This window comes from Melanotaenia boesemani, chromosome 12 (genome assembly GCF_017639745.1).
Source record: "Melanotaenia boesemani isolate fMelBoe1 chromosome 12, fMelBoe1.pri, whole genome shotgun sequence".
Taxonomy (NCBI): domain Eukaryota; kingdom Metazoa; phylum Chordata; class Actinopteri; order Atheriniformes; family Melanotaeniidae; genus Melanotaenia; species Melanotaenia boesemani.
The window spans coordinates 16,217,114-16,243,872 of NC_055693.1; the positions used below are offsets into that span (position 1 = coordinate 16,217,114).

General features: G+C 38.7%; 1 protein-coding gene across 8 annotated transcripts; it reads left to right on the top strand.

Moving 5' to 3' along the window:
* The first annotated feature begins 1,148 nt into the window (after nt 1–1,148).
* mid1 (midline 1) lies at nt 1,149–26,487 on the top strand. 8 transcript variants are annotated; one of them, XM_042002304.1, is made up of 12 exons: nt 12,485–12,740; nt 13,339–13,410; nt 14,291–15,012; nt 16,308–16,367; nt 19,838–19,933; nt 20,484–20,591; nt 23,096–23,244; nt 23,325–23,452; nt 24,052–24,195; nt 24,723–24,884; nt 24,974–25,181; nt 25,360–26,487. In XM_042002304.1, the coding sequence occupies exons 3-12, from the start codon at nt 14,347–14,349 to the stop codon at nt 25,706–25,708; spliced, it is 2,070 nt and encodes a 689-aa protein (XP_041858238.1). In that variant the 5' UTR covers nt 12,485–12,740; nt 13,339–13,410; nt 14,291–14,346; the 3' UTR covers nt 25,709–26,487. The 8 variants fall into 8 exon arrangements, with proteins under 8 accessions (XP_041858235.1, XP_041858236.1, XP_041858237.1 ...); XM_042002301.1 differs by lacking the exons at nt 12,485–12,740; nt 13,339–13,410 and adding an exon at nt 1,149–1,276; XM_042002302.1 differs by lacking the exons at nt 12,485–12,740; nt 13,339–13,410 and adding an exon at nt 7,490–7,626.
* Nucleotides 26,488–26,759: the final 272 nt, after the last annotated feature.

Consider the following 26,759-nt stretch of genomic DNA (forward strand, 5'->3'; position numbering starts at 1 on the left):
AAGTCAAAGCCAAATGAAACTAGTTCTATAGTTGTTTTTTTTTATTACTTCCAGCTGATTCAAAATCAAGGTTGCATTAGACATCTGGTTCTTTACACAGATGTCTGTCTAGAGTAATTAGTTTTTCCCCCCAAGAGCTTTTGTGCATCATGCAGAAGCTGATTGAGTACCTTCCTCCCTGGTCTATTATTTTTTGTAATAAAGTGGCTTTTTAACTCTAAACAGTATGATTTATAGTTTTGCTTTTTGTGGTCCTAAATAACTAGCAAAGACTGCAGTCTTAAGTATTTGATTTGACAGCAAATGCTTAGTTTCCAGAGTATCAATTTTTTATTTTTTTTTTTGTTTGTTTTGTTTTTAGTGAGAAATTTGTGATGAATCATGCACAGGCCACACAAGCTTTAAAACCTACAATGAACCTATTCAAAAAAAGTAAACGTCTCTTTTTCTTTTCCTGTCTTGAAGCAACCACAAATGTTAATATGCATGGATTTGCTTCAGCATGACTTGAGAAGTTAACATGCTTTGAAATAAGGTTAGGTTTGGTTTAAACCCTTCTCTTTTTTCACTTGAGGGATGTACATCCAATTCTTCAAATATGATCTCATTATTAGAAGTAGAGAATTGTTTTCACAGTGACTCATCTATCTCGCAGGATGAATTCTCATTAGGGTGGAGAAAACCAATTCTCTCTTGCTTAATAGCAATTTTTTTCTGCTTTTTGACTGTTGGCTGCTGTGAGTCTTTACTCTTCAGCCTTATTTCTCAGTGCTTGGTTAACACAATAGAGTCAAATGTGGCAATGAAAACGGACCCTGTATCAGCATTATCTGATGGCAGGTCTCATATTTGACACATATTATTCATGTTTTCTCTTTACCAAAATTAAATCGATGCTACACATTATTAGTACTGTTACCACTATCCTTGATGGGGCAAGAAAAGGTCATCTTGTTAGATGATCTTCATAGATGTACATGGGAATAATAAATATTTTCCTTACTACTCCACTCCAGCTAACTAAAGGGTTAAGTAATCCTTTCCAATCTCCTGTATGAACCTGTAAAGCAGATGAGAAGCAGAGCATGTGTATCAGTGAGGTATGTGTGAATACACACCCTTGTGAAGAGGAGTGTACATGTAGACAGAACACCTTCAGTCTTGTGTCTCCTGTCTGTTTTACCTCAGGGGTAGCACCAGCTGCCTTAAAGTAATACTCAGTTTTAGCCTTTTTCTCCTGGGAGTGAGACATACCACCACAGCCATGGGGAAGCAGGTAAGACTAGATCAGGAAGCATTTAATGGTATTGGGGGGGGTGGAGAGTTTATTAAGAGCTAAGCCTTAGATTTTAGTTCTGTTGTACAGTGTCGGTGCTGATCAATATCAGGCTGAGCAGCTGAGTAACCTGAAGTCTTCTAGAAATAGACATAAAGGATTTTAGAAAATTAATCACTGCACGTAAAACATCACACCTGGATACCAATTTAGTTATATGAGAAATCAACACACAGCAGTCGGCAGTCAGGAAACTGCTAAATGAACTCATGCATGGATGAACAGGAGTGCACAAACAGGAAGAGGAATCAAAACTTTGTGTGTCAGTTCATTCAGATGAGCCTTGGTTGTTCTCTACAGCTAAATTGATTCAGAGAGCAGCCAGACATATCATCTTGATAACATGTTTACTCTTATTTGCACATGCATCACATCTGCTGACAGCTGAGCTGATCTCCGATACATTAGCTTCCTAATAAAACGGCTGCTAGTAGATTTATTCATCCAGCATTTCCTGCTTACATCAACAGACATGTTACTGTGTTTTTTTCATCCAGTAGTTTAGGTTTGGAGTCTTTTTGCAGTCCAATAGCTTTTGCAAGATAATTTTTGTTTTTAATGTGAGGCAATGGGTTCCTCAAATTTTTTATTTTGGTGGAAAAGAAGGCAATGCCACGTTGCTTTAAGAGAGAACAGAATGTGTGGTTGTGCCAAATAACTTGAGAAATAGAGCTCTGGTGAAGTCATTTAGATTTTCTCTTCTTTCCTTCACACAAGCATCTGGAGCTGCTATTTCTCTGAAACAACCCTGCTTCAGTTTTTAGAGAATGAAACATACTATTGTTTCTCAATATTGTTCTTTTCTGACTGAGGCGACTATTTTTTACTTAATTTTCTGTGTTTCTGATTACAAACTGGCCAAAAAAAAGACAGTTTAAATGTATTGTTATTCCTCAGAGCGCTTTAGATATCTGTTGATTTGGATTTGTGATTCAAATCTCAGTCTTGTTGTCAGTCGTATGTTTATTCAGTCCTCAGTCCAAATAATAAACCCAACCATGTGCACTGGATCAGGAGTGCCAGCTCCAGTAGCAACTGCAAGTCATCCAGGCCTGGTTGTTGTGACAGGACAAGAGCTGTTTGGGTCATTCTCATTGTCAGAGCCAATAGCTGTGCATAGAAATGAGGTCTTGTGAGGAAATTGAGGCTTGTGCATGCATGTGTATGGTCACATAATGAGGATTTTTTTTTTTTTTTAAGGAAGAGGCGGCTCCCATGATTGAAGGCAAATAGTTAAAGGTTATTTAATCACTAGTTTGTGTAAAGAAAGAGTAAATCTACTGGAGATGAGCCAGTTTAGGTTTGTACAACACACAGTTGGGCTTTATTTTACCAGTGATAACACTGCAAATGTTTAATCCATGTTTAACTCCAGGAAATGTGATTCAACTGCCAAGATTGAGAAATGGATCCTACACTGTCTTAAAGGAATGCCTTGTTGATGTGTTGTTGGAGTGCAAGTGAAGATATTTAATATGGTCAAACTGAGCCAACATTCACAGTGAAACCAGTAACACAGCAAGGCTGGCTTTTAATCTTTAGGAATATCTGTAAACATAGCAACAACAGGACTAAAATGCTCATGTGCTCAAAACAAAGTCTTGTGGTTATTACTAATATTGCTAACTGCAACAATGACAGTATCAAAGATACCCCAACCCGAGCAGAGAGTGTAATGACGACATCCCCCAGCTCACATCCAGCCAACCCAGATTCAAACAGCTGGGTTTCCGCCTTTGGCTCTGACAGTCTCTTTGGACATGTGAACACAGCACACAACAACAGATGTTTCGACCTCCTCCAGCAAATCTTGAAGTATAGGCCAAAGCTAGTGGTACAGTGTCTGACTGAAAACGTAGGAACAACAATGGCTTAAACCTTTACTTGAGAGAATTGAAAATGAATTTTTTATATCCCCTTGTGTTGGAGAGGTGGCATCTTCAAAAGCTGCTGCTGCTTGTAAAACAAGACTTGCTTAGGGGGTTGGGTGTTGATTGGAACTACTAAAAGGAGGGGAAAGAGTGGTTGAGTGCTTTACCAGCACCATCCTTTGATAAGATAAGTTTACTGCTGTTGGTGCAAGATTCCTGATAAAGCTGCAACAATAGATCCCACAGAACCTGGAAGCAATTTTATACTCTTCCAAGTAGCAAAGAATGTAGCAGCCATTCACTGCACCCTTCCAGAAAGATACATCTTTTTCTTTTTTTCTTTTTTTTTAAGCTGAAAAAAAAATCTAACCATGATTTTCAAGCGATGGAGTTGCGGTCTGGACTTAACATAACATATGACCTTTCTGTTCCATAACGCCTCCACAGAAGGGTTTCAATGAGAAAGCACCAGACTGTACAGTATTTCGCTAGGCGGCTCTCAACCACAAAGTATAACTGGTTTTCTTGGTAAACAGTACATGACTGTTTCCTTTGGCCTTGATATTTTCTTGTGATCTTTTGTCATGACTCTCATATTGTAAATGCATGTGAATCATTTCTTAAAAGCATATTGTCAATGACCATTGAACCTCACCCTTTATGAGTGGAATAAGGCACATTAAACATTAACAAAACGACTTTAAGGTAATGCTGTTAAAGAAAACCCTTTTCACTTTACTGGTTTTCTAAAATTAATTCAATCCAACTATTTAATGTCACAGTATGTATACATGACCAAAGGTGACAGCTGATACTGCTTGGAGCATAAACACAATGAGCGGATGAGAATCAATGCCAGGTCAATGCCCACGTTACTCCTATATGTTGTGCCAGCTGATCATAAATGAATGTAGACATCCAGAAAATATTTTATAAAATGCTGTAATAATAATGTATTTTCAGATATTTACTTTTACCTGCACCAAATAAGACTTCACTTGAAGGCTGAAGATTAACAGCAGTGAGTGTTAATTGGCCTTGTAGTAATGTGTGCATTTGTTGGGGTAACGTTTGGATTGATTGTGAATCGCTTAGTTATGGGCAGCATGCCTTGGGGATGAAAGTAATTATAATTTTGAACCTTTGCCACAATGAGGACAGCTTTTGCTTTCATCTTATTGTTTATTGGCAAAAGAATGAGTGTTCTGGACTGTCCTAGTTAGGAAATAATTATTGCAGCTTAGATCAGTGTTTGCACTGAAAAAGACCATCTTGATGCTGAAGCACATGCTAACTCAATTAGGCATGTACTTTCAGACTTTAATTACTGTAATTTCTCTGGGCTTGATGGCAAACATAATATTGTAAAGACATTCTGTTTCGTGTTGCCCTTTACTTGTACGTGATCTACGATCTGCTGAGTGTCATTTAGCGAACAGAAAACAACATTCATTGCAAGGATGTATAGAGCAGTGTATAAAATGCAACGATACAGCATAGCCCTGGAGACTGGTCCCATCTGTTCAAGGCCTGCCTCTGTGGTTAGAAACTCATCAAAATATGGTCCCCAAGGTTTATGCACTCCCCCCCTTGTCTCTCCATTTGTTACCTCTTTGTCTCATTGCTGAGAGGGTGGGGAGTCAGGGCCAACTGCTCAACCCCAGAAGGGGGAGGATGATGGGGCCAAGCATTAATGGAGACAGTATCCATGAAATGGCCCAGTGGAAGTGACGCTTCCTGGGCATGATTTATGCTTGCATGAGCATACAGCTAGGGTTGGGGTTGAGTGGAGAGCTTTAGCATCGAGGGAGGGCGTGTTGAAAGACACCAGCCGGGATACTACTGTATGTTTTGTTTATTCTCTTGTCCATGAAGTAGAGAGCTAAGCTGTCAATGAGAGCTGCATTTCACACCTGTGTTTTAGAAGATCACTGTGGACTTGAACATGTAAGTCAATTTTGCTCCTAATGTCCTGTTTGCAGAACATACTAGAAACATGCTGTATGTCTGTCTGCAGTTCTGGCTGTTTTGGGGTTGTTTTGGCCTTGTGTAGTTTGTCCTAATGATCCAATAATTTAGTGTGTGTCTACTCTAAAATGGTTATTTTATGTTGTTGTTGTTGCATATTTGAAAATTAAATTTATATTTAAGGATGTCTTTGTTTGATATGGGGCAAGTTTGCTCCCAGAAGGAGCTAAATATGAGGTGAAATCTAACCTTGCAACACAATGATGGTGCAGTTAATAATTTCTGCTGCTCACTTTTGAGAAATCCTGTTTCTTTCTCAGCATCAAAGTTTATTTAACATTTAATTTCATGGCCTGTTCTGTTCCAACTTCTTATCTGCCTTCTGAGGAGGGCGTTTCTGGCCCTCTACAGGCCATTAATGCAGTTTGATGCTCCAGCCATTGCCAAATGAACTGCCTTAGGCAGTAAATGGCCTTATTTAATGGGGATGAATATTAATTTGTTTTGAATAATTGTTTCAACAGTGCTGTTATTTATTGATAAGAGAATATGTGTACGGTATAATACAGTGTACTTTCTGGAGGCAATTTTGTTGGGATTACACTAGATATGTCAGCATCTTATACAAATCCATAAATAAGAAACATAATTGTAATTGTTGGTGCTACATTGTCTTTTATTTCAGGAATTAGTTGAGATATTTTAATTTAGCTAAAGCTAATATATGAGTCCATAGTCAATGTTAACTATTTGCTTTATAACAGTACATAATTTTCGTTTTGACTTCGAAGCTGAGCCACTAAGTAACAGAAATACACAAAAACAAACATCTCTGATCAATTTTCCAGACTCAAAACCACAAAATCTTTGTATGCCAGAACGGATCAAGGCTCACGTTTGGTTTTCAGTGGGTGAAATGGGGACAGTTGCTAAAACCATGACCCAGACAAGTTTTCTTTTGTGGAATGTTAAAAACAGAAACAGACATTTTTTCCACTTGATGTTTATTGCAGTTCAGAGAAGGGCGTGACTTTGGATTGACCCTAGAGCAGCGTGCCATTTTCACTGGCTTCAAATGTCAGGGTAAATCTGAAATCCATGTAAATGCCCTGAGTTTTATGGTGTCTTACTGCATTGAAATGAATCTCAGCATGAGAGGAAGTAGTGAAGTAATTTTTCCCACAGACAGTGTGTAGATGTGCTCAATGGTCCAGGGAGCAGGCAATATAAACTCCTTTTTGATTTCCTTGCTACTGTAAATAGAAGAGAAGTGATGCACATTTTGGGACTGATGTTAAGATAATGTAAATTTGCTGTGTGTGTTTTACAAAGAGAATAGATCACTGTGCATTTTACAAATCCATTAGTGGGCTGATAATGTGCCACTGAATGAGCCAAGCATGTGCATCACATTGAAAGTCATGCTTAATTTAGCCATTGTTTCTCAATGATGATCGGTTAAAGAGTTTAGTTGTGGTCACGGGAGGAGAGTGACCTCTCTTAGATATTCTTGTCTCGCTCACAGTGTCTTTACACATTTGGTTTTCTTACAAAATGCAGCCGATTTCACATTGGCATGGGATGTTGGAAGGAAGTGGGTAGTGACAGACAGCAGTAGGCTTGACTGAGTAACAAACAAGCTGTGAAGAGAGAGCTGAAGGTTCGCCAGTGAAAAGATTAGAGTGGCATTTGGCTCAAGAGCCAGGATGCGTCGTTGCTCCCACCACACTGCCATGGCAACGACAGCTTTATGCTTCTCTTGCTGTCCCCCACTGAGTGTCCAGACTGTACCAAAGAGTCATTTAAAGATCTTGAGATTATTCAGGTTGCCTCAAACATTTATTCGGTCACCCATGCACAGCATGAATTCCATTTCCTTAAGTCCAGCTGCATGAAATAGAAATTTACTATCATATTAGATTCCTCCCTTGTTTCCTTTTGTGTGTGTGTGTGTGTGTGTGTGTGTGTGTGTGTGTGTGTGTGTGTGTGTGTGTGTGTGTGTGTGTTTTTAAATGTCATCTAAATAAATGAGCTGTTTAAAAGTCTATTATAAATGTGCACTGATTGCAGAGCTTCTCCACAATCCTATCCAGTTCTCATTTGTCATGCGGGGCACCTCTGTTCCCTGGTGACCAATCAGCAGTACTTCCTTGGCAGCTAAAAGCAGCCCCTCACCACCTCATCGTCACATGTGATTGACAGCCTCCCACAGAAAGGAGGAGGTGGGGGGGGTTATTTACCTCCTCATGTTCTCATGGGATGAAGTTAATGATCCCAGCCAACAAAATAATACAAAGAGGAAAATGCCTGAGAAGTCAGCGCCTGGTTGAACCATTTGGAGCAGTTTCGGCTTCCTTTAGAAAGGATTAGAGAAGAGGAGGCTGTGTGAAGAGAATTTTAGAGATAGCAGCGAGGGAGATGAAGCAGGAGAAAACAGACAGCAAATAAGAGGTAAAGAAAGACTTGTGAGGAAGGCTGGTATTTTTTTTTTTTTTTTTTTAGAAAACTTGCTTTTTGGGTTTTCTTTCTGTTTTATATGTCACACTGACTGTGGACTGTCCTGTTGACTAACAGACTGTGAGGTAAGGCACATTCTGTATCTCCAGTGGATGAGACTTTAAAAGTCCCCTGAAACTCTCTTTGAAGCTTTATACTCAAGCTCTGAAAAAAAATTAGTGTGTTATATTATACACGCTTCACAGTATTTGGCATACGTTTTTGACATGTGTGATATGTAACAAATGTTGTCTTGGACAGGAATGGGATTGTAAACAAATAGCACAGTGATGCTGCTTCTCTTCCTGTGAATTTTCTCAGCAACTCAATTGAAATATTTTCACGCTCCACTGCATATGCTTCCATGCTGCACATCATGCCAGTCTAACAATTGGATTTGCATTGGTTTTCCTGCAAGATATTAGCATGTTTATGTGCTTTGTCAAGCCAATATTAGCTGCTACCTACCTTAGGATCTGAGTTGTTTTACTTTTTCTCACATTTCTTTGAACGCTGCAGGCTGAAGTGAAACACAAAGACTTCTGACAGAGGCTTTGACTTAATCCGAATGAATCCATGCCTTGTGTCTTGCTGCATAAACCTTAGCCTTGCACGCAGAAAATATTTTAATTTGTACCTGATGTTGCTGACAAGGCTGTTTCAGTAATAGCATCTTTCTGTGTGCCTCAAACTTCACGGTTTAACAGTAAACTCAGAAGTTGATTAAACTTTATGTGACCAGCTTCTCTACAGCCATGTCAGCCTGCACATGTTTGCTTTTCCATGCAGCTGAGGACTGGGGAGCAGGTGCCAACAATCTGAAACAACTTTCAGCACTTTGTATGTCAGCTGTCATAATGTCAGGACATTCCTGTGTGTTTTCATTTTACAGTGAAGGAGTCCACATCAAGAGATGTAGAACTGTGATTGCTTTAAGAAAAAAAGTTTCTTTAGAAGTTGATGAAAGCTAACATACAATAAGTATAATATGTATTTTCTTTTTTTTAAAGGAAAGGCTATTTATTAATACATCTAAGTTAGGCCATGGAATTTGTACCAGGTTAATGAGAGAGTATGACTCTTTTCTTCTCTGGGAAGTAAAATTGTTACTGATTCTCATATTTGACTTTAAGTATGAAAAACATTTCCAACTTTAATAATAATAGTACAGTTAAGATTTTGATTATGATCCCACTGAATGCTATTTTGTTGTGTTCTACTCCTTGCATGTATTCAAACTTGACAACAAAGATTTATTGCAAGTTATGACAGCAAATCATGCTCTGAGAGCTCTGAGTGATAGACCAAACCAGTAAAAGTCCTGCCCCTTTTATAGAGGAGAGGGTTGGAGGCTCAGGAACTCAGAGTTGGAGAGGCGAGTCCCTTAAATAAGCAATGGCTAGACTGAATATCACCAGTGCCTAAACTAAACTAAAAAGTTGGTACTTTCCTTTTTCTACTTGTTCATGGCTGGAATCATGAGGCAGGTAAGTGAAAGGGTCACTCTAAACTCAGTCTGTATAAGTGTATCTCTGTTTTTCTACCAAAACAGTGAGTCACCATGTGTTTCCAAGCCTCTAGGCAGGGATCTGTTTGAGTGCATGGTTTCTTTGACTGTTGTGTTTATTTCCCCCATGTTTCAGCTGGGGATAACACTAAAGGGATGACTAAGTGAGAAGACAGAGGGTGATTTTGTAATTAAACAGCGCCAAAATGAGTGGGTGTAGACAAAGTAGATTTCCTGTGTCAAAGCAATCATTCAGTGCATGCTGTCTAACGTTTTCTTAAATGTGTACTTCTTATGTTTGATATAAAAGAATTTGTTTACCTCTTAACCTTATTTTTGCATGTACAGTTTGTGTAGGATGGTCTTTCCCCTTTTCTTATTGCTATCTTTTCATGGTTGACACATTTTTTTAACCCATTACTCAGATTTAGAGCTTCTCTTTTGTGCCGAGTGGGGTAACCACCCTGTAATTGCCCTTATTAATAAGTAACTTGTGTTTGTGAGAGTTATGTTAGACATCTTCCCACCACAGCACTGCCTCTGATCACTGGTGTGTCTAACAGATATCGAGTTGTCACCATGGCAACACATGTGGAGGTCTTTACCACACTGTGTACCTCTGCATTGGATTAAGCAAAGGATAAGTAAGAATTGCTGATGGAAAATTCTTACCTTTTAAACATTTTTATGACTGATTGAATTAAGATATCGTTAGTTTTTTCAGTTGTGGTGAAAAACTGATGCAAAGTGATAATTGAATTGTTTGGCTTAGTTTGTGAAGACAAACTTAGTGTAGCTGTTTTACTAAGCGGCCACACGATGTCGCTCTTTAAGTGTTTTCTACAACAACCGAGGGTCACTCGTGGTGAATGGCGTCTATAAACTGCAGGAACAAAGACAATGGATATATATATATATATATATATATATATATATATATATATATATATATATATATATATATAAACAGTGCGTACGTGGATACTTTGGAGCTCACTAACATTTCCGCTGTGGGTAGCAGGTTACAGCTTGGAAAGTCACATTCTGTGAAGTTCCGGTGGTTTTGGAAAGGATACGGTGTTTTCCCGCTGATGCCACCTGCCAAGTCACGAAGGGGAAATGAAAGTTTGGTGCTACTTCTGATGCTGACCAGAGTGACCTGAGCAGCACAAACAGTAAGCCTGCAGAGCAATGAAAGACGGGAGGAAAAAAAGACTCACCATAGACCGCTGTTTCCATAAAAAAAAAATTGAAAAAATTACCCATATTATGAATAGTTAAAGCTACCTTTTCAACCACCTCTGCTCTTTAGAAGGAGGCTCGACCCAGAGCTTGAAATATCGCAGAAACAATTTGTGCCACTATTCTTCTCAATGTGTCATCATGATGTGCATTAAATTCAGTCGCCAAAATGTTTAATAATTAACATGTCCTTTGTATTTATTTATACCACAACATCGGCGGCTGTTAGTCAGGGCCAGGCTCCATTAGGGTAATCTGTGTACTGTCTGCAGCTGCAGATCAGCTAGATCAGTCAGTCTAATCAGCTGGTTTGTGCCACTGTAGCTGTAAATCACATTAGGCCTGAGTGGGCCGCTGCTGAGCTGGCTGCTGCAGGAAGCTGCAACCGGCCACACATTGGTCACAGCTATGCTGTGAAGACAGGATTACAGATAAATATGTTAGGTGTCAGCCCCAGGAAAGAAGACAAAGAGCAATCACTCTTTCAGCCTCTGAATAGCCTACATGCTTCAGAGCTATCATTAAGGGTGATAAAAGACCATAACCAAAAGGATTAGAGTGCTTGAACAGAAAATTGCCTTCATATCTGAAACACTGTAATTGTTTAATCTCTATATTACCTCCTAATCAAATATAACTCCAAATGTTAACTTAGCACATAAGTTCATCTTTTGGGATTGAATCATACAGTTAAGTGCATGTCTCACATCTGTCTGTTCACACTCAGTATGAAGTACCTTGAATTTAATGTCTGACTTTTCCTCAAAGTAATGCACATAGGCCAATTCAGGTTTTGTGATCTGCTGTTAGAGTTTATATGGGTTTCTGGATATCAAAGACATAGCTTATGCAGTTGTCTTTAGTGCTTTGCAGCTTTATTGATTGTTGTGGTTTAGATAAACTATGGATTTACTCAACAGGACAAGAAAAGTTAGATAGTAACAGCACACCAATATGCTGTTTATAATTTTTTATGCTTTCCAATTGGTTTGTGTATGTGATGCAGCCCAATATGGTAATCAAAGTTTATGTATCCATAGATGTAAGGCTCTGAACATATAACTCTGCATTGCACACATACAATTTGCAAAAGGATTTCATTTTCTCCTTTTTTGTCAAAAATCTTCATAAACTCTCCTGGCAATTCAGAATGTTTTTATTCTTGTGAATGCTTTGTGTTAAATGTGAGGGGGGGAAGTGAAAGTCATTTCATTTAATTTGTTTGATGGGTTTTCTTGTCAAATCAAACTAATAAGTTTCACCACTGATCACTCAAGAGTCTGTTCTTTCCTATCTAGAGTATATAGAGAACCCTCAGGGAAAGCCATCCACATTCCCATGTGTATCTTCAATGCAGTGTAGCTTGCACCCACATGGTTTGTTTGAACTTTAGCTTGCCTCTAATATTTACAGTGTGTATTCGTCTCTGACAGTGCAGTCACTCGGGAGACCCGTTTGAATGACAGGAGAATCAAAATAGAGCACAGCATGGTTGTGTCTGGAAATAGAGGCACGTGGTTGGCAGATGGTCCCTCAGTGATTCCTACATCAGGGCCAGCTTTTATAGAGGTGATGTCGCAGATGTAGCCTTATAGCGGATGCTAATTTGTTTTTCAATTTTTTTAAGGCAATACTTTTTTTTCTTTTTTTTGTTTTACAATCTGTAAAACCATATGGAGTTTAGAGGACTGCTCATTGATTCCTCATCTCTTGTTGGTTGGATTCTGACGGATTTCCTGCCAGTGTCTTGCTGCCCTCTCATCTATGTATGTGTTTTCAGCTTTACCATTTAAATCCCTGATGAGAGTGCTGAGAAAAGTTCCTGTCCACAGCATTGTAGCGCTTGAAGCAGCGAGACAGTTAAACAAGGAAGCCTGAAACTGATCCTGATGCTTTGAATTTCTGAATGGGCAGGGCTGGGAGGACACTGACCTGCCTGTGAGGACGTGGGCTCTGCATGATCCCGTCTCTCCGCTTGTTTGCTGACTTTGACTCCCTCTCTCCAGCACGCTGTTGTCTGCTCTCCCTCTTCTCCCAGCACTGGCCAGAGCTCCTGCTGTAGGTGGAGCTGGCTTTCCTGGAATTGTCGGGCAACTTTTCCTGTTGTGCTTGCTACCTCTTGCTCAATCTCTTGCTTAATTACAACTCTGCTGCAGGATTACTGGTGTAGTGAAGACTTGTGCCATCTGGATGCATATCTCTACAACATGCTGAAATTTAGGATTGGTGCATTTGCGTTAAACATATTTTTATGATTCAGATCAGAAGTTTTCCTTCAACAAAAATGTCTCAGCAGTGCAAAGTGGGGCGAAATCCATCGGTGGGTAAAGTAAACTGTGTTTGAATGGGAAAGCTTTCAGGAGTGTGTAATGTACTTTGGGCTGTAACTGTTTGCAGTGGCTGTTTGCCACAGTGTTATTTTACAAGCTTTTTGTATATTCAGGATATTTTATACCATAGGTGATGACATCAGAGGATCAGCCTGTTTGCATTGTGTTCATTAAACAAAGCTCTTTTATCCATTTTGTATTTAGGACATCCTTTTTGAACCAGCAGCCTAACCCGTTTGACTAGACCTGACAAAGCTGGAGTAGGTTGCCGCTTTGGTAAAATGATGTAATATTGTTAAATTAGAAATAATGTGGAATCAAGATTAGTGCTATAGCTCTAGAGACTATGTTCTAATGTCAACTTTGAAATAATATTGCTTTATTCTTTATGTTTTACTTGTTTGGTTAAAGACCAACATCTTCCACTAATGATGGGGAAGAGGTTATGTTTGATCCAGGAAAGTAATTCCCAGCCACCAGCATGTGTTGTTTGCTGTGTAAAAGAACAAAACAGTACAGAGACAAAGGCCTACAGATGCATCACTGTCACAAGAGACAAGTGCAACAATTGCTTCTTGTTTTGTACAGTACAGTGGGATCGCTGAAAGTCTGAAGATTTGAATAGCACAGAAAGAACAAACCCAGGTCTTTTGCTCAGAGGTAATTGCTGCATCCCCGCAACTTCAAAAGACTGCTTGTGCCTGACTGTCCTAATAATGAGCTTTTGCCCTCTTCACGCATAATGAGTGGAGGTAGAGAGTTCACAATAGATAGACGCTGTGAGCACAGTGTGTCCACTTGCAGCTGGGGTGTCTGACTGACCGGGAACAAAGGCTTAGTGTGTGTGATGGTGTAGAGCCCCAGCCATAAGCAAGCAGGCCAATAGACTTCTGCTTGGCTGAGTTCTCAACACTCACCGACCGGCTTGCCTGCGGACTACAGTATAAAAAAGAACACATGCAGACTATTTCTGTGGAAATTAAAAGGAGCCACATTCTTTCAGTTCTGCCAAGCAGACCCAACAGAAGCTTATGCATTATATGCAAATACATGTTTTTGCATGAGTGTTCTCCTGCTTGCATCTTTTAATTTTCCAGATTGCTTCAAATCCGTAATAAGACTTCTCTCACAAATATTTACATAATATTTATAGTCGTATTTGGCTTGCAAATTAAATCAAAAGAAACTCTCGAAAGAGATGAATAATTTTGTTTTTATTATCATAAATACTCAATAATTAAAACAGTCTCACCATGTCTGTTTTATTCAGGCTATACATGCTTCATGTCTGTAAGGTTGCAGCCTCATAGATTCGACCAGACTAATATTCAAATCAAATTATATTTTATTTATAAAGCAGTTTTTATGCATAAGTAACACAAAGTGCTTTACGTAATAAAATGTACACAAAAATGTTTGTTAAAATTCTAATTGATCAATCTCAGGAAATCTAACTTTAAAATCATATTTACAACCTCCCACGATTTAACTTCTTATATTACTTCCATAATTTTCAAATTTCTCCTTGTCATCTTTTCAGATAGCTAATCAGCTTCCCTGGATTTCGTTGACGATCCTACTTTGTTTTGCCTGAAGATGGAAACACTGGAGTCGGAGCTGACCTGCCCAATTTGTCTCGAGCTTTTTGAGGACCCGCTGCTCTTGCCCTGTGCTCATAGTCTTTGTTTCAACTGTGCCCACCGAATCCTCATCGCCCATTGCACCCCCAGTGAGTCTATTCAGTCCATCACCGCCTTCCAGTGCCCAACCTGCCGCTATGTCATCAACCTCAACCAGAGGGGCCTAGAGGGACTGAAACGCAACGTGACCCTGCAGAATATCATCGACCGCTACCAGAAAGCCTCTCTGAGTGGACCTAACTCTCCTAACGAGACTCGCCGTGAGAGAGCTGTACCCGAAAGCAAAGCCATGACATCCTCCACTGACCGGGTGCAGTGTCAGTTCTGCGAGCAGGACCCTCCACAGGACGCTGTGAAGACCTGTGTCACCTGCGAGGTGTCATACTGCGAGGAGTGTCTCAAGGCCACTCATCCAAACAAGAAGCCTTTCACAGGCCACCGACTGATTGAGCCCTTGCTGGATTCCCATCTGCGAGGGCTCATGTGTCTGGAGCATGAGGACGAGAAGGTCAACATGTACTGTGTAACGGATGAACAGTTGATATGTGCACTATGCAAGCTTGTTGGCCGACATCGTGACCACCAAGTAGCGGCCCTCAGTGACCGATTTGACAAACTCAAGGTAAGAGGTGATTGATTGTTGAGGAATAGTTGGAGATTGAGAATGCACAGAGGTTTTCATTTATAATTCCTGCATTTATCAAAAACTTCTTTTTGGTATCTTAACATTTTAGGTGCAGAAGCTGATAGTAAAAGTGGGCATAATTTTATAATCGCGCAAAGTCACATAAATCATAGTTCATCAGCGGATTTTCAAAGGCACTGATGTCGTAAAGTAGACACATAAACTAAAGTGTATTTGTTGTTTATTAACTTAAAGCAGCAACCATGAATGAGCTGCATTTTGAAAAATACAATGTAATTTATGGGACAGTTGCTGCGTATATCCTCCACCAGAGGCCAATGCCTTACTTTGTCATTTTAAAGAAACGGATCCATCCCAAAATGTAATAGTTTCTTCCACTGGAAATGATCACCTCTAAATTTAATTAAATCCAGCCTTGTAGTTTTAACAAAATCCTTGTAAAAGGCAGACCAACAGAAGGCTTTTGCCTTGATGGAGGAATGAGCTGATACTGCTTAATGTTCATTTTTGTTAGTAATCAGTTATGAAGTAGTGCTTTACAAAAACACTCAGCTTTGCACGATTAACAGTGTGAAAGATAAAACTTCAGAAAATGACCTCCTTCCTCAGTTAGATTAAACTGTAATGTGTTGTGTGTGAGTTGAACACTGTGTCTTACTTGGCTGGTCTAAAATATCATGGCACCAGGTCCGGAGATGGCTTTCACAGTTTCGGGTTACGTGGAAATGCTCACTCTCAGCACATCAATAAGACATGAGACAATGCTGTTAGCCTGAGTATAAAAAGGTGGCTCTTCTTTTATTCTAAATTTGAATGAGCTTCTATCAAAAGAATTTTTGCCAACCCCCTACCAGGTGTCTTATCACAGCTTTAGCAACATCTTAGGATCATTCTATGGTCTATTATGAAGCAGCATGCCATGAAGCCTTTGATACAGAAATAGTAAGCTAACTGTAAAACATGGTTATTAAAACATTTTCAGTCTTTTGTAAAGGCGATCCAGGAAACTGCATGGCAAAGACTGCATGAAAAAACTAAGTTCTTTTTTCCACCAACGCTCACAGTTTTCATGCATGACTCACAAAAGGATGGTTTCATGTATCACAAACAAAACTCCAAACCCTTTTGTGTCCGTTCCTTTTATTCCACAATGCTTGCTGGTCACAGTGGAATTTGGATGCAAACAGTCTGTTTTCAGCATTTTGGGGACGTTAGGTCAGAGGACCAGACTTAACTTTTCTCCTTTGTCTGATCATGCTGTCGATGTGCAGAAATCTCCTGGCCGCTTTCTCTGTGTGGGGCGTGATCATTCACACCAGGAGGCAGACCAGGTGACCAGCGTTATTTCTTTGACTAAGCAATTGGGACAGACTTGTTGTATTGACTCAGTTGAAAGCTAAAGAAATCAAACAATATAAGTTAAATGTTTTCTGAAATAGTCACCTCTGGTATATACATTTGAGTAATTTAGCCTTGTTGGTTATTATAGTGTTCAGCTTTGTAAGTCTGTTGTGTATTCATTATTCCATCTGATAAGTAATGTCAACACTTACACTGCATAATACCATTCACCACATGATTAGTAACATGATGATGAAGAGGTTAAGATGAACACAATCCACTTTATGTTTTAATAGCTTGCTACTGTTAACAGTTTGAAACATTTTCTCTGATTAAAGATATGAACTCATTTCTTATGTTCAGTATTCACCTACGTGTCTCCTTTTATGGTGCCTCATATTCCCCTTGTTCATGTATTTATCTTTACATCCTGTTGACCTCACATTACATGCAGTTACTTCCCTTGTTAGAGGTCTCAAGTGAAAGAGGAAATGGCAATTCCCATCCAAGAGAGAAATAATATTTTTCATAGCATGCAGGTCAAACCCAAGCTTCATGCAGCCAAGGTTGTTGGAACTTTTACTAGTATTTTCTAACACTTTTTACAGCCAACATGCTGCATATTTCTGTGGAAGCCTCGCTTAGAGGGGTACTGCAATATTGTAAAGGTTCTTTTAGTTGTTTATAAATGTCTTATTGGTTTTGAGCCTTCTTATTTATCTGACCTGCTTTTAAATTATGAATCCTTGCGGACACTGAGGTCCTCTGGTACCAGCCTGATGGTTGTTACTAAAGTAAGAACTGAAACTTACGGCGAGGCCTCGTTTTACCACTACGGTCCTCGACTAGCCTGAGGGCCTCAGGGCTGCAGAGACTATTGATGTTTTTAAACAGAGGATTAAGACCTACCTTTTTAGCATAACCTACAGTATAACTCATTTTTTATTCAGTTTGTTCTTTTTTAATTTAATCAATGTTTACCTTTAACTTAGTTATTAAATTTAGTATTTATTTACATTTTTATTTTAATTCTACTTCAGGTTTTTAGACTGATTTGAGTTTTGTTTTATTTATTCATTTTTCCATTCCAGTGTTTTCCTCTTGGAGGTTCACTGCATTGGGAGCTATCCCTGCTCTGACTGTGTGGTCATTGCCGTGGGGATTGTACTTGTTGGGGTAGTCAGGGCCCTGCACAACAGCCTTATGGTTGTGGTGCGAAAATATCTACCGACACTAATGAATCTAAGTGCCAATACTTAAGAACAACAAAGCTTTTTCTATTAAAAATAAGACAACACTAGACAACAGGCTGTGGAAATCTGAGTCATTTGTCTTTAAGGCAGCTTGTTAGTTATAAAATTAACACTACCCATCTAACAACCTAACAAACTTCTAACCCATCAGGGTACAGACAGAAGACATCAGGCTTTGTCTTGCAGTGGGATGTTGGTGTTAACAAATCCTTTGGGCCCTGTGAGCTAGGGGTCGTTGCTTTTGTCACAGTCTTGTTCTTGTGCATTCGTTAGATGCTCGATGGATCAGATTGGTATTTTGGGAGTGTTGAAGCGGAGTCAACATCTCAAGCTTTTATATTGTGTTCCCAATAGTTCTTAGCAGCTCAGAACATTTTCCTCCTTAGCGGTTTTTGCACTGTGCTCATCGTCCTGCTGAAAAAGTCTGCTTTATTATCTACAATGTTTGGTGGGCGTAAGTAACTTCCATGTAAATGCTAGAACCCAAGATTTACCAAAAGAAAATTGTTTGGTGTCAAAAAGATCAATGCTATTTACTTCTGGTCCCTGGTAGGTGTACAGTATATAAAATAAGATAATTAATTAGAACCCCACCAGCCCCACAAGCTCAAACAGTGAGGAAATAAACAGTGTCTTGTAATGAAAACAGTGTATTAAACTATGATGTGCACAGATTAGGTTAAAGCTTCAACAAAATAAAAACCAAAGATTTGGAATTAGACCTGCGCTCTTCATAGGATGAAGTGGCTGCCAAAGAATAAAAATTCTTATATGACACAGGATAAAACGCTTGATTCTGACAGTGACCTGTTTGGACTCTGAGAGGAAGGAAGAACGTCTGGCCAATATAAAGATGTGGGAGCAGAAGCATTCCCTTACAAAAGGAAGCTGCTATTCTTTCCTCTCATCAGCTTTAAATGATTTTAGGAAAGAGACCTCATTAGAGAGAGAAAGAGGTCTAAACATATGAGGAAGATTAATTTTGAATGCTTGGAGAGATGAACATACTCTGTCTTATGATTCCTTGCTTTTCCATTTGCCCTTTATGGCTTTATTTGTGCTTCTCTTTACCTTAATAAACAACAGAAACACGGAGGTCTTTAAACTGCATATATTAGGCTATATTTGAAGTAACTTTGATTAGTATGTCATGCTCGATGCAGCCCTTTGAAATTTTGAACTCGCTGCTACCCGCGACGCAAAATCTGAAATGGCTTTCATCCCATTCTTTTCAGTATGAATAAATCATATTTATGAGAGCAGTAAAATAAAACCTCTGCTATTTTAGTGTATGGTGACGCAGATACCTTATGAAATCACAATGTGAAACACCTAACATGAAAGTGGTCTCACCACTGTTTGCTTGAAGCTTTTGATCTTTGCTGCATTCTCTTATTTGCTCTCATCTGCGACTACTTGGAGTTTCTGTATATGATCCTCTGGGTTATATTTATGGTGTTTGTGAAATTAAGTTTTACAATGTTTTAATATAACTTCAAATCAAATGTAGATGAGTTGAACATTAGATCCATTTTAGGACTACATTTTTTTAAATATTCTCTAAAGCAAATTATTATATTGTTTTATATTTTAGCAAAAGGGTTGAAATGAAAGAGATTTTTCTCTCTGCTTTATCTGATCGAGTTGAAAACATGTTCTTCTCTGTTAAACTACTGTATTTTCAAGTGCTTGCTCTTAGGGGGTTAAATGGAATTACAGAATTTTTTCCACACATTTATAATTGAATGAATAATTTTATTTATAGGTCCGCAAAACCTTTCCTCTGGAAGAATAATACTTAGACATTTTTTCACCCTGAGAGTAAACCATCCTCATGCCACCCAATTACAGAGAGAGATTAAGTTAGAAACATAAGCCTTTGATCTCAGTTAGTGATTAACATGGCCAGGGTTTAGTTGTCCAAATCACTGGCTGATGCTCTGTTAAGCTCCATAGCCTCAGCAGGTAGAATGATGGGATCTTTGACACACTGCAGGGAGGACTCTGGGGAGCTTCACACGAATCAGAGCCAAAAAAAGTGGAAAGTTGGATTGAGTGGTACCCCGTGCTCACTACATTTGGGCCTGACATGTCCCTTTTGTATGTTCCCATTCACATACTCACACTGCTCTCCATTTGTTGAGGTGCTTACAGTTTGATGATGGAAAATGAATAATTAGATATTCCCTTTTAATTTTTTTTTTCAGCAAGTCTTGGATTCCAACCTCAGTAATCTAATCAAGAGGACCAGTGAGCTGGAAAGCTTGATGGGCAAACTTATCCAAACCTGCCAACATGTAGAGGTGAGGTTCTTAATTTGTCTGCTTCCTATGCTCTTTACTTCTGACTGGCATTTCTTGAACCACTCATTAAATCATTATCATCATAAATAACTGTATCTGAACAAATGAGTGCTCTGAAGGCACAAGGAGATATCGTAAATACGTGTGCATCTTGAGTATTGTCAAAGCATTGTCTGGAGTAAATATTTTACGTATGTGCTACTTGTGTTATGATGCTTTTAACCAATTATTTTATCTTACCACACAGTTTTAATGTGTTTTTTTTTTTTTTTTTTTTTTACAATTTTGCTGAAATCAAATTTATGTTTGGGCCAAATAGAGACATTCTCAACAGCATCAATTGATTGTTCCTATGTGCTGCCCCAAATAACATGGCAGAATTATCCCCTAATTGGTTTTCCTGCCTCACTCTGTCTGGATTCTGCTGCTCATGAGAAATACTACAGAGATTGCTAAAGTTTGCAGCACAGGAATCTGACAAAGCAAATAAGAGACAAGAAACAGCGTTATTTGCTGTCTCTTATCTACAGTAAACTTCTGTCCTGTCCAGGTAAATGCATCGCGGCAAGAAAACAAGCTGCTGGAAGAGTGTGACCTGCTGATTAACATCATACAGCAGCGGAGACAAATCATAGCGACCAAGATAAAGGAGGGAAAGGTATTATTTCTCAACCTTTGTATCTATATAACCTTTGTTTGTTTGTTTATCACTTTGTCCGTGTCGGTACCCTTGCCTCCCCAAACCCAAACTTGCTGATCTTATTAGAACAATAAAAAGAACAAATTGCAGTTACAGGATAAGAAAAAAAATGTATCTTGAAAATGTTCTTGTCTAAAGTGAATGTGTGTAATGTTTTAAACATCTCTTTTCTTCCTACATTTGAATACATAGCCACTTCACACACCCTTATTCAGTTCAGCACATGCAGGAGGTTTGACTGCTAGACAATTTGGCTATAAGTCTATGGTGGCTAATGTTTGATGTAAGTTTAATATATATTCTTTTGTTATGGCACTCCACTAACTCCACTAACTGCATCTCTCTTTTCTACTTGTGCCACTGTTAAGCTACCATTGTCCATTTCTCAGAAAGGCAGAGCTAGAGTAAATCTCGCTGGAAGCATGTCTGCTGTTTCCTGCCTGAAGTCTTCCGTACTTTCAGACAACCTGCCTAAAGAAAAAAAATAGCTCATAGTGTCTAAGTCCATAATTGTAGTTGTGGGATATACTTGACAAGATTTATGCTTTAAACAATGCATGAAAAAAAATAAATAAATAAAATAATCTCATTCTCTACAATGATACAGCGCTGGATGTCAATCAGTTACTGATGGGCTGAGAACCATGAAGCACAAGCAGCTGCTCATGTTTTCTTTAAGCCAATCTCGTTCTTAGGATAGCATTATGCCAATATGGAAAAGTAGAAAAGTTTGGGTAAAGAAAATCCTATATATATATATATATATATTTTTTTTTTAAATATATATTTATATAATTAGGGAATATAAATAAGAAGAAAGTGCAATAATTTGTAAATGTCAAGAAATAATATTTTATTCATTATAGAACACAGAAAACATATCAGATATTGAAACTGAGAAATTTGCTATTTCTAAAAAAAATAAGGACGCTCATCTTGAATTGGATGGTAGCTACATGGCTTACAAACTTGGATCAGGACCATGTTTATCACGGTCTTTCTCGTCTGATATAGGACATATATTGTCTACATGCTTAACCGTCCTGGTTTATCTTTGTCATATTTTAATTTATGATGTGCCAAATTATTTAAATTTGTGAAAATATTTGTGGCTTAAATAGTGAAAAAAAACTGCATACTTAGCTTACTCTTTTGTACGCTATCTCAAATATTTTTGAATTAGGGTTGCAAGTGAAATACAACTGAAATGGCTGTTCTAAGCATCCGACGAGTCCCCTATCCTGACCATATACTGTGTGTAAATATGACCTATCACAGAGCTCATTGATAGGTTTGAGATATATATTTCTTTTTATAAACTCAGTTTTGACACAAAAAGCTTGTCTGGTGTTTGGCATAAAACCTTTTTTTTATTGGGTGAGGGGAAAGATCAGTATATTCTTTAAATTTTGGTTATGATAAACATGCAGGCTATGAAACAGAAACAAAAGCTGACTTTTGGTTTCAAAGGGAAAAATACGTTAATGCCTATTTACACATTTCTATGCTTGTTTCAGGATGATTGTAGGCTTGTAGTACAATATATTCAGTGTATTGCTTTGTATTGCTTTTGCCATCAGTAATCTGCTCTTGGGTGCTGCTGCATCTATTTCTATACTATTTCTATACCAGGGATCCCCAAATCCAGACCTCTTGGGCCAGTGTCTCCAACAACACCTGACTCAAATTAAATGGATCCAACAGCATATGCAATTCTGCACAATTACTCCCTCATTTGACTCAGGTGTTTTGGAGCAGGGATACATTGAAAATCTGCAGGACACAAGAGATCTGGATTTGGTGATTTATACCAGGGGTGGACAACGTCGGTCCTCAAGAGCCACAATCCTGCAGTTTTCCATGCATCCCTGCGCCGACACACCTGACTTAAACTAATGAGTCATTATGCAAATCCTTATAGGCTGTTGGATCCATTTAATTTGAGTCAGGTGTGTTGGTGCAGGGATGCATGGAAAACCTGCAGGATTGTGGCTCTTGAGGACCGATGTTGGCCACCCCTGATCTATACTATACTTCTCTTCAAATGTACCATGTCCCTTGAATTATTTCCCTTCCTTTTCCCTTGTTAGATGCCCATAGAGAGTAGGTGGCAAGCTGTGACATGTTCCCTGACAGAGTAAGATCATCCCTGATTCCTGTGATGGTCCTCTAGAGGAAGGCACTTTCCTTCCTCACTTCGTGCCTCATGACAGGTTGTGAGTTTGCTCTCAGCCCCTAAGCCAGTTAAGAGGATGTGGTTACTCTGACAGTGTTATATGGGATGTTTCGCAAATATACCTCTAATGCAAGTACAGCCGAGTATGACTGGATCTGATTTTCTATATCCCCAGCAGGATTTTCTAACATGGCAAAGTGATTGCCAATCTGGCAGGTTGCTCTGCTCTATAGATTAGTTATTCACCCTGATATTCATCGATCTCTATATCATATTTTCTGTCCAGGCAGTGAGGCTGAGGAAGCTAGCACAACAGATAGCCGGGTGCAAGCAGTGCATCGAAAGGTCCTCTTCCCTTATCAGTCAGGCTGACCAAACACTCAAGGAGACTGACCATGCTCGCTTCCTTCAGACAGCTAAAAGCATCTGTGAGAGGTAAGGGAGCAGTAAAGGCCAACCCTTGCTGCAAAAAGGAAATGTCTTTATTTTCTAATTTATGTCTATTTTTAATATAGAGTGTCCATGGCAACAGCATCTTCACAAATCCTTTTACCAGAGATTAACCTGAATGACAGCTTTGATACTTTTGCATTGGACTTCACAAGGGAGAAGAAAATGCTTGAAAGCTTAGATTATCTCACAGGTAAGCCAGGTTGGGCATATTAACCTGAACATTGTATTGCTTGGCATGTGTAATCTTTTTACTCTTTATTGCCTGAAAGTTTATATATATATATATATATATATATATATATATATATATATATATATATATATATATATATATAATCATTGAACATTATTTGCATATTTTCCTTGAATCATGGATTTCTATTATTTAAAAGCTTCAATATGGGATAATAGTAAATGGTTTATATTTAAACTATATTAGTTATTGAGTAGCAGAAAAATAAAAAGCTTGATACTGTGGGCAGCAGTTGCTTTATTTTCTGCAAAATGAAAAAGGTTTGATCATTTATGCTTAGTTTCTGCTGTGCAGCGAGAATTTAACTCTGCATGGGGGCTGTAGCTGTAATAGCTGGAAGAACTCCAGTGCAGATTAATTACACTTGCCAGACTGAAACACACAAATGGAAGGTGCTATTTATCCAGTGCTGGTTTCTATTGTTTTTTTTTTTGTTTTTTTTTGGTGTGTCATTTGATGTTATCTTTAATCTAAAATTCGCTCTGCTTCCATTTCTCTTGTTTTCAACATTAGCCCTTTGTGTTTTCTTTTTGCAGCGCCAAATGCACCAGTAATCCGCGAGGAACTATGTACAGCCTCATATGACACGATCACGGTTCACTGGACATCAGATGATGAGTTCTCTGTTGTATCATATGAACTTCAGTATTCCATCTTCACCAGCCAATCTAATGTTGTCAGTAAGTCTGTAATGAAGCTTTCTTATGGAAGTGCAGTATGGTGCTTTTGTTGGAAAACATTGCACTGACTGAGGGATTTTAAAGGGATTTTTTTGAAGGCCTTTAAATTGAGGGCTATGTTACAATATCCAAACATAATATTGTGTTGCAGCGGCAGGAGCAAAGAGCTCTGTCCTGGCTTTTACGAGTAATGAGATGTTACCAAAATACAATGTTATTTTTGTTTAGTGAAAGAAAGGACAGAAGGGACAACTGTCAGACTGGATTTAGGCTCCATATTGTCCTGGGATGTAAATGAAAAGCCGACTGCTTGAATTGATCACCCTAATATGGTCACATGCTCAATCAAGCAATTTTTTTGTCTGCCTCAGTGCTCATATACACTTGCATGAGTGATAATGAGACTCTGTTTGATGAGTCAAAAATAGCAGTGATAGACTGAAACACCCCCAAACTTTCTACTAACTTAGCAGGAATGATTAAGATAAATTGTTCTGTTAATGACTTTCTATGTCCCGTGGCTGCAGGCTTGTGTAACTCTGTTGATAGTTGGATGATTGTCCCAAACATCAAGCAAAATCACTACACTGTGCATGGACTTCAGTGTGGCACCAAGTACATTTTCATAGTGAAGGCCATAAACCAGGCTGGAAACCGCAGCAGTGAACCAGGAAAACTCAAGACGAACAGTATGCCAGCTTTGTTTACTGATGCACATGCTATTGTCTGAGATAACTTAACGAATCTAATTTGCTAAAATCTTTTGTTTGATTTAAAGGTCAACCATTCAAATTGGATCCAAAGTCTGCTCACCGTAAGCTGAGGGTGTCTCATGACAACTTGACTGTCGAGAGGGATGAGACATCATCCAAAAAGAGCCACAGTCAAGACCGCTTCTCCAGTCACAGCAGCTATGGTGTCACAGGAAACGTCTACATCGACAGCGGTCGCCATTACTGGGAGGCTCTAATAGGAGGCAGCACGTGGTAAAAACATGTATCTGTTTGCAGTCATAGTTGTTGTTTGGTATGCACATTAATGTGTGACATGTAACTTAAAAGTCTCACGGTTTTTGTTGCATTTATTTCATCACGATCTTCAGATTTTCTGTACTAACAACAAAGAAGTGAAATCTTATTTTTCACTTTTCACTGACATTTCCAGGTTCGCTGTGGGAATTGCTTACAAATCAGCACCAAAACATGAGTGGGTTGGCAAGAACTCAACCTCTTGGGTGCTGTCTCGCTGCAATAATTCATGGGTGGTGCGGCACAACTGTAAGGAGATTCCCATCGATCCTTCACCACACCTGCGGCGTCTTGGGGTGTTGTTGGACTACGATTCTGGATCTCTATCCTTCTACGACGCTGTTGGCTCTCAGCACTTGTACACATTTGACATCGACTTTGCTCAGCCAGTCTGTCCTGTGTTCAACGTGTGGAACAGATGTTTGACAATCCTCAGTGGACTGCCCATCCCTGATCACTTAGAGGGGACAGACTGCAACCACTGAAGACATTTGATCAGAGTTATTTTTCTCATCCAAATGGGGCCAACTCTTAAACTGTGATGACCACATTCCTAATGATGGTGGTTAAAAAACAAACAAACAAAAAAAAGACAGAAAACTGTAGACTGTAGCCGAATACGATGTGATGGCCTTGGTAAACATTTTTAAGCAAAACTGTCAAAATTCATTTGAATTATTTAAAATGTTACTTTCATGCACTTGTAAATATTTTCCTTGCTTTGCACAGTTATGCTCAGTACTCTACTGGGTGGTTTTAGAGGTTTGCTTATCATTTTAAATTCAAGGACATGGGCTCCAGAGTATTTTTTAAGTTTGTATTGCACACTTTTCCACTCACATTAAAGAGGATGATAAATATTTTAGTACAAGTAACAAAGAAGGGACTTTTAGCCAACTTGTTTCTGTAACATTGATTTATCGACTGTTTTAAATGTCTTGTTAATGTTTTTTTCAAGTCATAGCACTTTGATTAAACAAAGGTGTCTTGAAATGTATTTCTAAGCTGCATCTGCCATGATAACCTTGTTTACTTGTATTCTAAAGAAAAGCCACAGATTCGATAATAGTAGAGCAGTTTCACTCACAAATTCTGATTTGAATCCAATCAGTTCAATATTTTTTTAAGTATTTATTATCTGTACATGTTTTGCTACAGTTTGGGGATTATTCATTATCACGACAATGGTTTCAAAGATTCACCTTATTTCTCAAATTTAAGTTTCTCTGGCAATATCTAATAAACATAACTCCATGTGATGGTCTGCATGACCTTCTCTGTTTTCTGGTGACCTGTAGAGCTATAAAAGTGTCTCGCAGAGATAATTTCATATAATGCCATGGTAGTTATTTACACCTATTTTTTTGGATTTCTCTGTTTGGACAAGTTTTCACAACACAGTTTATTAAAACCACCGCCACCACCTGAAGGGAAGTGTTACTTTTTTTTCCTTTGCTGTACAAGGCCTTCTCTGACCCGCACTGAACCAAAATACCACCTCTGACAAGATTCACTCTGACATCTATTTTTGTGCCA